The sequence below is a fragment of the Pleurodeles waltl genome, chromosome 4_1, assembly GCF_031143425.1.
Source record: "Pleurodeles waltl isolate 20211129_DDA chromosome 4_1, aPleWal1.hap1.20221129, whole genome shotgun sequence".
NCBI classification, from domain to species: domain Eukaryota; kingdom Metazoa; phylum Chordata; class Amphibia; order Caudata; family Salamandridae; genus Pleurodeles; species Pleurodeles waltl.
The window spans coordinates 729,037,665-729,050,439 of record NC_090442.1 but is presented as its reverse complement, the minus strand read 5'-3'; the positions used below and the strand labels follow the sequence as shown (position 1 = coordinate 729,050,439).

Sequence of the window (12,775 nt, the reverse complement as noted above, 5' to 3'; positions counted from 1 at the left end):
GGTGAGAGAGTAATACTCTGCCGGGTGAAGCCAAAGCCTACTCTATGGATGTTTTAAAGAGTTGGTAGCGGTATGTCTTGCAGACAACTGTGTTGTCGTGTTAGACCTAAAAAGGAATTCACCCTTAGTATCTATCTAAAATGTAGTGCGGAATCAATGTGATGGTTTGGTAATATATGGAACAAAAGTGCCCCGTTTCTATTAATTATAAGGATATTGCAAGTCACCAAGGAGTTCCGCAACAATATAGAGGCCCAAGGCCTCCCTGTTTGCCATATGAATTAGAATATACTCTTTCTTTATTTCTTTCCTACAAGACTGAGAATATTAAGTATACTGGCATTATATGGCATATCATTAATGACTGCACATAGAGGTAGACAAGACGGGGGCGATGCTGGCCCACTTGGTCCGGCAGGAGTCCCCTAGACCCCTTATACTGACGCTTTGCAATAACTCGGGCTTCCTGGTCTGTACACAACGGGCTATCAATGAAGTCTTTTGCACCCATCTTGGTAACACATACTGCAAGAGTTCACAGGTCCCCCCCGAGCGTTTACTTCCCTGCCTACTGTCACTTATACATAATCAGTTGGGATTCATCCCGAAAAGAAATACCCTTCATAATATTCAACAGCTTTCTCATATATATCATACTGCTGCAATTACAGAAAGATGCTGATGCGCTGGCACTCTTAGATGTTGAGCAGGGGTTCAACCCTGTAAATTGGGTTTACTTCTGGCGCGTGCTGCGGAAAATGGATATAGGCCCCAGATTTATCCAGTGGGTCCAACTACTGTACTCTGACCGTTTTGCCAGGATGCACTCGACGTAGTGCGCTTGTGGACCTTTTGACTGTATAGGAGGACTGAGACCTTTCTCACTGCTCCTGTTTGCGATCCCTATGGAACCATTGGCAGAGAGACTACATTGCAGGACGCTGGGTCCCTGAATAATACCACTGGGAGAGACCACTCACGTAGTCTCGCTCAACGCCGACGATGCCTTGATAAATTTTAGGCAATCAATGTACTCCGTGCTGATCCTCCCACAGGTAATGATAATCTGCTGTTTAGACACTATTTCATTAGAAAGTCTGTTAGGTGCAATCCGGTGTAAAAATGTATGCGTCCGTCGCCGTAGTTTCAGATGAAGGCGGACGCGCCGGCCCTGCATCTCGTCTTATAGCCACAAGTCAAATATTGTCCACATAGTATGCCTTGAGAAAGCCCCGGTGTATGCACCTGTGGGGCGAAACACGTGTTGGCTGAGTGCTTTCTTCTTCTCTGAGGGATCCATCCTGATGTATTTCAACCTAGAGCCAATTATCTTCCAAAATAAAACTCAAATTGGAGCAACAAAAGTTATTTTCGCTGTTCCTTTCATGAACTTGACTGAATTTAAGGCAAACAGACATTAATAACTCCTTTCGTTCAGTGGGACCTTACCTTCTTCTTACTAGTGTTTGCCCTTTGGAGGACTAGGGTCCATGTCCTCTGGTTAAGCTCCCACGTTTACACAAAAAGGCATTCTATACAGGAAGTTTGTGGCTTGGACCCTCCCTTTTTCTTGGAGCATTTCCCACAGGTAATGCAGGAATTTGGGGATCTATTGTTACTCTTTTTCAACCCAGACAAATGTAAATTATTCCCGCTTGTACATTTGATTGGGATCCTGCTGGAGACACTCCCACTCATAGGACTCCTCTGGGTGACTGAAGACGTTCAATATTTGGGCATCAAGTTGGCGCACACATCTTGCTCTTAATATCGAGAAAGTAGTGAAAAGACTCAGGGCATTGATCTGTTTTTGGAAGGAACTGCACTGTCCCTCATGGGTAGAATACCTATTAGGGAAATGGTACTGCTGCCAAGATGCCTCTACGCGCTCTAGGTCACCCTGTATCCAGTTCTCCGACATTATTTCCACACTGTTGATAGACTTAAGATAGTCCTGCTCTGGGGTAATAAACAGAAGCATATTGGATTATCCACTTTGTATTGGACCTGGAGTCAGGGGGGCTAGAGGTTCTCCACATTGAACTATTTTATATGGTGGCAAACATGCAACACTCAGTCCACTGGCTAAACATCAGGGATAGCTGTGAAAAACAGCTGCCAAAAGGCACTCGGAGAGCTTTCCCTGTCTGTCCTTTTAATGAGCGGATCGCACTATTTTATATGGTGGCACACATGCAACACTCAGTCCACAGGCTAAACATCAGGGATGGCTGTGAAAAACAGCTGCCAAAAGGCACTCAGGGAGAGCTTTCCCTATCTGTCCTTTTAATGAGCGGATCACAGATGTCACCAGATATGCCAGATATTATCCGTCAAGTTGCAGCCAAATGGGAAATGGTGGTCCGAAAAGTGGTTTGGTGTGCTCCATTTGCCCCGTACAATCTATTACTGGCTATACAGCTCTTCCTAAAAATCACTGATTCTATGTTGGTGCAGAAGTGTAGGGGAAGGGCAGTGCCTGACAATGGGAGACCTCGATCCGGGAGGCCAATTTATTACCCAAGAAGAAGGATTCTTTTTTGTTAGGTGCAGGATAATACCTGCAAAATGCCAAAATCACAGCTACAGCATGTTGTTGCCCACCTTCCCTGACACTCCGCAGAGATCTAACATCTTGGTAACACCACTCAATATGGCCCAGGGTTGTAGATTGATTTCCCATATTTATAGGGCAATACACAATGACCACCCGGTGCCGCCACTTCGTATTCAGGCCAGATGCAAGGGGATGCTGGCAGAAACCTTAACATCTAGGGAGTGGGTTCAAATCCATGAGGGTATTTGCATGGTCTACCCCAGCGCCCGATTTAAGCTACTGCAGTACAACTGTATACATCAAACACACCTTAGTCCAAGAATCCTGCACTCCATATACACCACCCGGTCAAATTACGGCCCATGCTGTGGGAATATACCTGTGGACTCTCTACACATGGTATGGGCATGCCCGTCTGTTTGCTTACTGGCAGGACATAATATGGTCTTTAAACAGGGTCTCCGGTTGGACTGTTCGGATGGAGATTAGGCAGGTGCCATTGGGCCAACTACCCTCTCCCTCTAACAAAAAACTCAGCAGGAAGTTTGTCCTCCTGGGTTTCCTCTTAGCGAAGCAGCATATTATTATTAAATGGCTGAGTCCAATTCCTCCTACCTGTACAGAGTGGTGCCAAGATAACTCGGAATGGGCAACTGCGGAGGAGGTGCAAATGAGGCATGTTTGGAGAGACGAAAAGTTGGATGATGACCTACATGCCTGGTCCGCTATGCTGTCTGATTTGAAGGAGCCGTCGGAGGTGCCCCCTTTCAAGCACACTGGTTCAGACTAACGTGGGGGGTGGAGGGAGATCTGTCAGGGAGATGAAGAGCAGGAAGGAACTCCGACCTGCGCCTACATGCACCATGAACCTTTGCAGATGATCCACCTCGTACAATTCTTGGGGCCGTCTTCAAGGCCTTACACAGGGTGGTGGGGGGGAGAGGCGTTTTGTTTTATGTTCATTGGGTATGTCTGAAGACCATTGATCCTTTTCTCACTGGATTTTCATTGATTGTAACAATCAACAGTGATATCCTGTGACACTATGCATATGCTAATTGTAAACTGTTAATATGTTGCTGCCCGTTTCATGTTGTCGGATTTCAATGAAAACCTTATGGAAAAAAGAAGATCATCATATTAAAAACATACAGAATTCTGAGAGGCTTTTTTTTTTTTTTTAAATTACACAAAATGGCCAAATAAGTATGCAAGATATGTGTTATTACATGAAAACCCGTTCTGGCATGAAATGCATCCTCACGTCCATTTTGCTTACGAGGATACCTTTTGTCCAAAAAAGGTGCCGAATTGTGTGTGACGAGAACAACCACCGCTCGAGTTCTGTTCCTGTCAGAAAGTACATGAGATTACTCCAGTGTAAGCACATTTTAACCTGGGTCTAGCCCTAACATAGTCAGGCAAGCTTTGAGGTTTGTTGTGTGCAGGAATGTTATGCTGCAGCTAGAATCTCTTCTCTTGAAGAAAATATATTAAGTTATGAGTTAGTGGCTTAACTTCATCCGCGTCCGTTATTAAAATTCTTTATGCTTTTTCCTATGAGTATGCAAGAGTAAGTATTGGATGCATCAGCACGTATAGGTATTACTTCGTGCTCCTAAATAAATTAATTTCCCATTCTTGTGAGAAATCACTTGCATTTCCTATCTCTTTATATGTGGTAGGTATAGTTAGATTGACAAGGACAGAGACACGGCGACCATATTGGAGGGTTGAGTGGGGCTGAAGCCTACCTCCCACAGTGGCTAGCTGTGCCTTATCTATGGAAGAAGATGGCGTGCTACACAAATCAATACATTAAAAGTGGCAGATGTTTACTCTATTTTTCTCTAAAGTCCTTTGGACTGTGTTTTCCTATTTACACCCATCACACTTTGGTCCCCGGCCTTGTACTTGGCCACTGTGCTGAAACCACCACTGGTCTAAGGAATCAGTGTCCTACTAGACAATATTATGGCTGTTTCAATGATGCGCTCTCTGTTTTTTTGTTCATCCCTTCACCTTTTATCCCCGACTTAGATGTGTAGCGCAGAGTAAGTGAGATGCATGTAATAGATTTCTCTGAGAGGTAGCAGTGAGGCTACCGAGATTGAACGAAAGTTTTGATTCAAACAACTGTTACAGTTGTCTTCATAATAAAGTTTCATGTTGTTTTGAAATATATATATTTAATAAATTTACTGTGAATAGTTTTGTAAAAACCTTGCAGTTTGGACAATGCGTGTGATCCACCTGTTTTAAGAAATATTGATGCAGTGACAGAAGTATCTGAATGCCTAACAACAAGAACACTGAGAGCAGAACACTTAACTCATTTTTTTTCTGGCTGGGTTACTCCTTCCACTTTCAAAACTCTTTTGTTGGTCATTCAGATACAGTGCCGTTTTACATAAAGAAAGAATAAATGTATTGAAATAAAAAGGTTTTCTTTTTTTTCTCCAGGCGGTATGAAGCCAGTCCCATATGTAGCGATCTGCAGGGTAAAGTTCTCCAGTGCTACCAGCAGAACCCTCAGCAGACCCTGAACTGCTCATCTCTGGCCAGCCAGTATCTCCATTGCGTGAACAGCGCCAAACAGGTGAGCGCATGAAGTCCAAAATGCATCAAGAGAAGTACTGTAAAGCAATAATATCTGTGTTGTGCAAGTTGCTGAAACCCCCATTCTGAAAAAGAGTTCAAATACTTTTTGGTTACTGCTTGAAAAGCACTAAATAACCTGTTGTTAACTAGATCCAGGCTGTTATTGCATACTCTTACCTCTCCTTTCTCGGGGGATCACCAACTCAGGGTTTGTTCAACTTTAAGTACAGCCAATCTATGAGGTAAATATACTTAAGAGTTTTTTGGTTCAAAGACTCTTACTTTCGAGTTGCTTAGAGAACTAGTTATTTTTTTTGTGGCAAAATAAGTAACTGCCTTCTCCACATACGTTGTTTTCATATCTTGATCTTATGATTGATTTCAATTAATTTTGCCCATTTGCAGGGCTGTTCAAAGAATATTTTACTTCCCAATAGTTGATTATCTTTAGGATGGAAGATTAAACCAAGAGCCTCCATTGGGTACTAGTCTGAACCTATTTGTGAGATTAGCACAACCAGCATTGGTTCACTTTAATCATAGCATGATCACATTTCCAACAGTTATCTTCAAATTATTTGAAATTTAGTTAGTGCTCGCAAACATCAATTCAGTCCAATACAAAACTAATTAAACAAATTTAAAGTGGTAGGCTTCATTGAATTAGTGGGAATAAATGCCAGCAGAGTTCTCTTGGTTTGTTCATTCGTGACTCCTCAGCCAGTCAAACTCATCAGTCAATCTATTGATAATGCCTTTCACTTCAAATGAGCACCCAGGGTATCTCCCACATAGAAATAATCTTGCAGTTCAAACGTGTGAATATCAATTGTCCACTCAAATCGTTTTTTGATGGTTTGTTCAGTGTGATAGAACTGCAGCGAGTGCAGCTAAAGCCTTTTGAAAGTTTCATAGATTACTATTGGATCATTGCAGTACATTAGAGGGAGATTGTTAGTACCATCAATCCTAGAGGAACCAATTGAGCTCCAGATAAATACTCTGGAGCGTTTGCTTACTTCAAACTGGAAGCTATTCATGTGTATATGCCCCCTGCTAAAGCCTATTGCAGATGTTCATGTTTTGTCAGTTGATTGCTATAATTCATGTTTCACCTCATGTTCATGTCCCACTTCACCCATTCACCCACATTCATTTTACTTAGAGTTCATATATACATTATTCTTCTTGTGTGAGAAGCTGGATCGGACTTGCTTATTTTCTATTGACTTTCCTTCTTCAAATGTTCTGTTCTCTTCAATGCTTGGTAAGGGGGATGAGAGGACAGAATTTGGCGTTCATGTCTTGGGGTTTGTCTGTGTTCTTGTAGTTTTTACACTCCTGGGATGACATTCCCTCTACTTTTGATTTTTTCACCTCATCTTGGATTACATGTAATGTGTTTCAACCTTTTAGGACTACTAGTGCCTTTGTGAAAGTTGATTGCCAAGTAATACCTTGTAATGCTTTTCAGGATGCCCAAGTATACTTTTTTGAGTAAACGTTGTTTCCTAAATACACTTATTTCAATACTATATGAAAAGATGCAAGTATATTTCTAAGGGTCTTAGCTCCATTCCCCATTGTCGGTTATCTTACTTTCTTGTCCTTCTTCCCCTCCATTTGTTTGCTGCAGAAAAACACAGCAGTCCCAGTGTGTGCAATGTAGTGCACTGTTAGAAATGGGGTATTTGGTTGGCAGTCAGGTTACCCCCTGTCCAAGCAAGGACCCTCACTCTAGTCAGGGTAAAAGAGGATCACCCTCAGCTAACCCCTGCTTACCCCCTTGGTAGCTTGGCATGAGCAGTAGGCTTAACTTCAGAGTGCTAGGTGTAAAGTATTTGCAGCAACACACACAGTAACCTAATGAAAACACTACAAAATGACACAACACAGGTTTGAAAAATAGAAAATATTTATCTAAACAAAACAAGACCAAAACGACAAAAATCCACAATACACAAGTCAAGTTATCAATTAAAAAGCAAAAAGAGTCTTCATGTAGTTTTAAACACACACTAACACTGTTAGCATGAAAATATTCCTTGGGTGCGTCAAAAATAACCCCGCACGGGCGAGAGAGCGTCAAAAAGGGCTTGCAATGCGTCGATTTCACTCACGAGCGATACCTTGCGTCGTTTCCCCTTTCGTGGGGTTGGACGCGTCGTTTCTTCTGTCCGCAGGAGAGCGATGCGTCGATCCGGTCAGCACTCTCGGGTTCGGGCAGGCCTTGTGTTTTTTTTACACGCCCAGCGGTACATACGTCAGAAATCCAGCTGCACGATGATCCAAAAACCAGGCAGTGCGGGTTGCGATCTCCCAGCCTCCGTCAGCGATGCTGCGCGTCGATTCTCCAGCTCCGTGCATCGATTCTTCAGTTGCGTTGCAGGCATGTGTCGATTATCAGCCGCGAAGCCGGCGGTGCATCGATTTTTCAGCCGCAGATCGGAGTCGCGTCGATCTTTTTCCCGCACAGCGTTCTGTGCGTGGATTTCCTCCTCTTAGGCTGCCAGCTTCTTCTTTCAGGGTCCCAGGGACTGCATGGGCACCACAGGGCAGAGTAGGACTCTCCCCAGAGACTCCAGGTGCTGGCAGAGAGAAGTCTTTGGTGTCCCTGAGACTGACTTCAAACAACAGGAGGCAAGTTCTAACTCAACCCCCTGGAGATCTTCACAAGATGGAAGGCACACAAAGTCCAGTCTTTGCCCTCTTATACTGGCAGAATCAGCAACTGCAGGATAGTTCCACAAAGCACAGTCACAGGCAGGGCAGCTCTTCTTCCTCAGCTCTTCAGATCTTCTCCAGGCAGAGGTTCCTCTTGGTTTCCAGAAGTGTTCTAAAATCTGTGGTTTTGGGTGCCCTTCTTACACCCAATCTTTCCTTTGAAGTAGGCCTACTTCAAAGCAAAGTCTCTCTTGAATGTGAACTCCTGCCTTGCCCAGGCCAGGCCCCAGACACTCACGAGGGGGTTGGAGACTGCATTGTGTGGGGGCAGGCACAGCACTTTCAGGTGTGTGTGTGACCACTCCTCCCCTTCATGCTAGCACAGATGGCTCATCAGGAAATGCAGACTACATCCCAGCTCCCTTTGTGTCACTGTCTAGTGTGCGGTGCAACCATCCCAAATGTCAAACTGACCCAGACAGGGAATCCACAAACAGGCAGAGTCACAGAAATGATATAAGCAAGAAAATGCTCACTTTCTAAAAGTGCCATTTTCAAACACACAATCTTAAAATCAACTTTACTAAAAGATGTATTTTTAAATTGTTAGCTCAGAGACCCCAAACTCCACATGTCCATCCTCTCCCAAAGGGAATCTACACTTTAATCAGATTTAAAGGTAGCCCCATGTTAACCTATGAGAGGGACAGGCCTTGCTACAGTGAAAAACGAATTTAGCAATATTTCACTGTTAGGACATATAAAACACATTACTATATGTCCTCCTTAACCATACACTGCACCCTGCCCTTGGGGCTACCTATGGCCTACCTTAGGGGTGTCTGACATGTAAGAAAATGGAAGGTTTAGGCCTGGCAAGTGGGTACACTTGCCAAGTCGAATTTACAGTTAAAACTGCACACACAGACACTGCAATGACAGGTCTGATACATGATTACAGAGCTACTTATGTGGGTGGCACAACCAGTGCTGCAGGCCCACTAGTAGCAATTGATTTACAGGCCCTGGGCACCTCTAGTGCACTGTACTAGGGACTTACTAATAAACCAAATATGCCAATCATGGATAAACCAACTACATACACATTTTGTAAAGGAGCACTTGCACTGTAGCACTGGTTAGCAGTGGTAAAGTGCCCAGAGCAGCAAAATCAGAGTCCAGCACACATCAACAACCTGGGAAACAGAGGCAAAACGTTAAGGGAGACCACGCCAAGGATGAAAAGTCTAACATGCACCAAGAGACCTTTTTAAGTTGGTGTGAGCCTGAAAGGGTCATTTATTCATTCACAATTACTTTTGCATCTTCCTCTTTCGAATTCAAGGTTTGGATGTTGAAAAAGTGAAAGGGACAGCACATCTGCCTGTTCTGAAAGAGAGCATATTATTTTCCGTATGTCTCTTTGCTTCCTTGGACGGAGAGAGGGGATGCTAGATATACATTCTGGGTGGTCAGTGGTGTCCAGGAATGACTGAATGGTAGTCATAAACTTAATTGATACTTCTCTTACCTAAATTATAAAAATAAAAGCCCTAAGGAGGCAAGATTTAGAAGCCTTGAGGACTGCATTCCAGTAAATCTGACCCTCCAGTCATGAGTTGGAATGGGAAAGGTGAGCTTTATTTTCCAGGAATTGTCGTGGAGCAGAAGTCAGCCAGCAGGTGGAAGGCATTCCCACATGCTACATGGTAGCACCAGTAAATGTAGGACAGGAAGGTTGGTTCCTGTCCCTCTAGGTTGGCACGCAGTTCAAAAGTGCTTTACCCTCTCCTTTGTCTAGCTAACTGAATTAATATCTTGTTGCTTTGCCTAATGACGTGGCTACCTTAAGCTGGATTAGTTTAACAGGCTATTTGCAGTGCCTGCTGGTATTGCTATGATGTCTCTGGAGCTCATGAAGATCCAGTTGTTAACAAGTTTGGCAGTCATTGGGCATGCAGGGATTACTAGCACTCTATCGGGGTGATGGAGGCCTTTTGCCTCTGGCGTCCTGGGGCTGACCTACAAGTCCTGAGAAAATCAAACACCAAGTAAAGCTCTTTAGCATGCGACTCTTAGGGTTGTGGGTGTGCAGTTTGAGGCTTACTGAGGAATGTGTTATGATGTTAGAGGCTTTGAGCTCAGTTTCTTGCAACCTAACTCCCAATGATGATTATCCAACCAATCCTTTAATTTAGTGATACAAAATAAATTATTCTACACACAGTGGGCAAAATATAAAACACAAATGAACAGTGTGTAACACTTGGGGAAAATACTAATACTGCAGGAGCTAAACAGATTATTCCACACAGTGTAGCAAGTCATAGTACTTCTGCCCTTTTCTTTATCCCAGCGTACATCAATGTGACCATTCACCTCATGATTCGGTATCAGGGAACTGGTCCAAGGAGCAGACGTGATGCTTTTCTGCAACTGTCTAGTTACAGCTCCCTCATTCACCTGCAGGCTCTCTGAGCGGCTGGGCTGGGCAAAGTCTTAAAGCCACATACCACTGTCGAAACCTGAACAGAACCCTGCCCATGTAAGAGAGGATCACACCCTGATGCCCACTGTGTAAGGGGATGTTCCACTGGCCAATGTATCAGGAATTCATAGATTGACTAAATTTGGCCGCAACGGTGAATGGAGGCAGAGGTCACACCAGCACACACAGCAGCACCGTGCTCAGTTCTTTAGACGACAACAAACCACTGTTCATATTAGCAGTACATCAATCAATGTGCAGTTTGCAGATCTTGAGAGGGCCTGCTTTGTGACTCATTGGTCCCAGCCTCCTAAAGCTTCTTACTTGGTTCATGTTAAGAGTCTATTCAGTCGTGCATCCCCACTAACTTTCCCAAGACAAGAAGGGCTGAAACGATCTCAAGGCCTAGTTGTGAGCAGCTACGACAGGCACTTCGGTGGCCAGGAATCCAGAGGTTTACCTCCGATCCATGCTTCACTGTTCTCGCCTCCAGTCTCCTTTTTGTACGTCTTGTTTACCCTGGAGATCCAAAATGGATTCCACTTTGCTCGTAATCTTCCATGACACACACACAGTCCTGCTTCATCCTACACACAGTGTACACGTGTGCCTAGCCATGAACACTGAATGCACCGAAAGACTGGATTATACAAAACCATACAGGCCATTTTAACAGGGGAGGCCGGAGTCCGACCACCTAATGCTAGAAACAGGTAAAAGGTCCTGTCCAGACCCTGTAAATGAAAACTCTGCCACCCACCATTGTCTTTTTTAGAGCAATCTATTTCAGCTGATAGTTGTCAAGCTTACTGTAGAAGGCATGCATGGTGCACCTCTTCAGACCTAAGAGCCTCCCTCTAGGTCTCAGTCCATAATTCTGTTGATCTTAGCGTACACATATGGTTTTCATGGGCACTGAGGCAAAAATAAAAATAAGGGTCAAAATAGCAGAGACTGACTTAATGGGGCATGGTGGCATGTTAGAAAAGTGTTGCAGGGGGACATTTTCGTCACAGCACTCATAGTACATATGGTTTCTTTCTCATTCTCGACCAAGACTGTAGCATTTTTAATAGCTAATCTCAAGGGGATGCTGGCTGAGGATGCAGGTGCACCAGCATGTCCCTATATTCAAGCCCACGGTAAACTACGCTGCTGTGCCAGTGCATGATTATGAAAATAGTGTGTGCAACACTGACCTGAAAAACTGTTGTGCAGACTCTGCCACCTTGGTAGCTCCCAGCTGAATATTCTCTAATCATTTGGCAGTAGTTTCCAAAACAGGATGCATTACTCTTAAGAGCTCCACCAGTTATATGTACATTAGTAACACAACTTCATTTTTTATGACTATTGTTTCCTCTTTTTGCATTCCTATATTCCCGAGGCACTGTACACTATCTTCTCATGATGTCTGAAAACTTTGCTGCCCAAAATGTGTTTCCCGGTGGTGACTCTATTCTGTTCCCCGCATCTCTTGTATTGATCCCCGGCATTAAATCGTTATTACTACTGACTGGCTATTATTATTTGTTTTCATAATTCCTTGTTCCCCTTACCAGTTGCAGATCTTCTGTGCAGGGGTATACTTTCTTTTCCAACCATGCCATTGCAATGTCCCTTAGGAATGAATTAGACAGAATTGTCTCTGGTACCGAAATGCTGATGACGTCTAACCTTAAACTGTTATGTTTTGTTCCATTGTTTAGCTCCTTGCAATTAGCAGGTCCAACTTGGAGACTTGCAGCAAGATCACCTGCACTGTACTATGAAACTGAATCAATGTGCGTACCTGAAATTCAATTAGATCTCAATGTTCCACGAGCAGGTTCTGCATATTTCTGTGTACATATCCCACTTAAGTCAGCACTGTAATGAAATATCTGCACAACCATAAACAAAGGGCGTGTGTGGTTATGGAGTCCTGATCAAGGATAGGAAAGAATAAATGCTGCCTCAGAGAGACGATTAATGAGAGAGGGTGGAAGTTGGAGAGCAATGGTTGTACTCTTCGTCACTTTTCTCTCTGTTCACTCCCCACACATATAGAGGTGTCATGAGCAGCTGTCAAGCTTGCTTCTCAGAGTAGATGATCCAGCATCCACTCAACACCTTGAGATGACTTACATATGAGGTTTTCACCTCTTTAGCTACTAAATTATGCCTATTAGAGATCTATGCCTGTTGTATTCTATTCAAAGGAATCTTAGTGGGCTGCTTAGCAACTGGGAGGAAACTGGAATGTTATGATTAGATTGTAAGGCAGGCAGTTGTTGATAAGACCTGCCAGGGTTGGATGTGTATTTCTTATCTGAAGAATAAAGAAGAAAAAGAATCATCTGTGGTGCAGCGATTTCTTTACAGTGGCGACGAAGGATGGGATCATAAGGAATAAGACGTGGACCAACCCTGGCAGCGGTGTACTGTGACTGGTGGTGCGAGAAAGCGGTGATCTTAATGACCAT

At 43.8% G+C, this 12,775-nt stretch overlaps 1 protein-coding gene across 2 annotated transcripts in view; it reads left to right on the top strand.

Annotated features, from left to right (window-relative positions):
- CHCHD3 (coiled-coil-helix-coiled-coil-helix domain containing 3) overlaps nt 1-12,775 on the top strand; it is an 801,596-nt gene that overhangs the window by 737,092 nt on the left and 51,729 nt on the right. For both annotated transcript variants that reach the window (XM_069229315.1, XM_069229314.1), the window contains one exon: nt 5,021-5,156. In XM_069229315.1, coding sequence (XP_069085416.1) covers nt 5,021-5,156 — 136 coding nt within the window. The remainder of the gene's footprint in view (nt 1-5,020; nt 5,157-12,775) is intronic.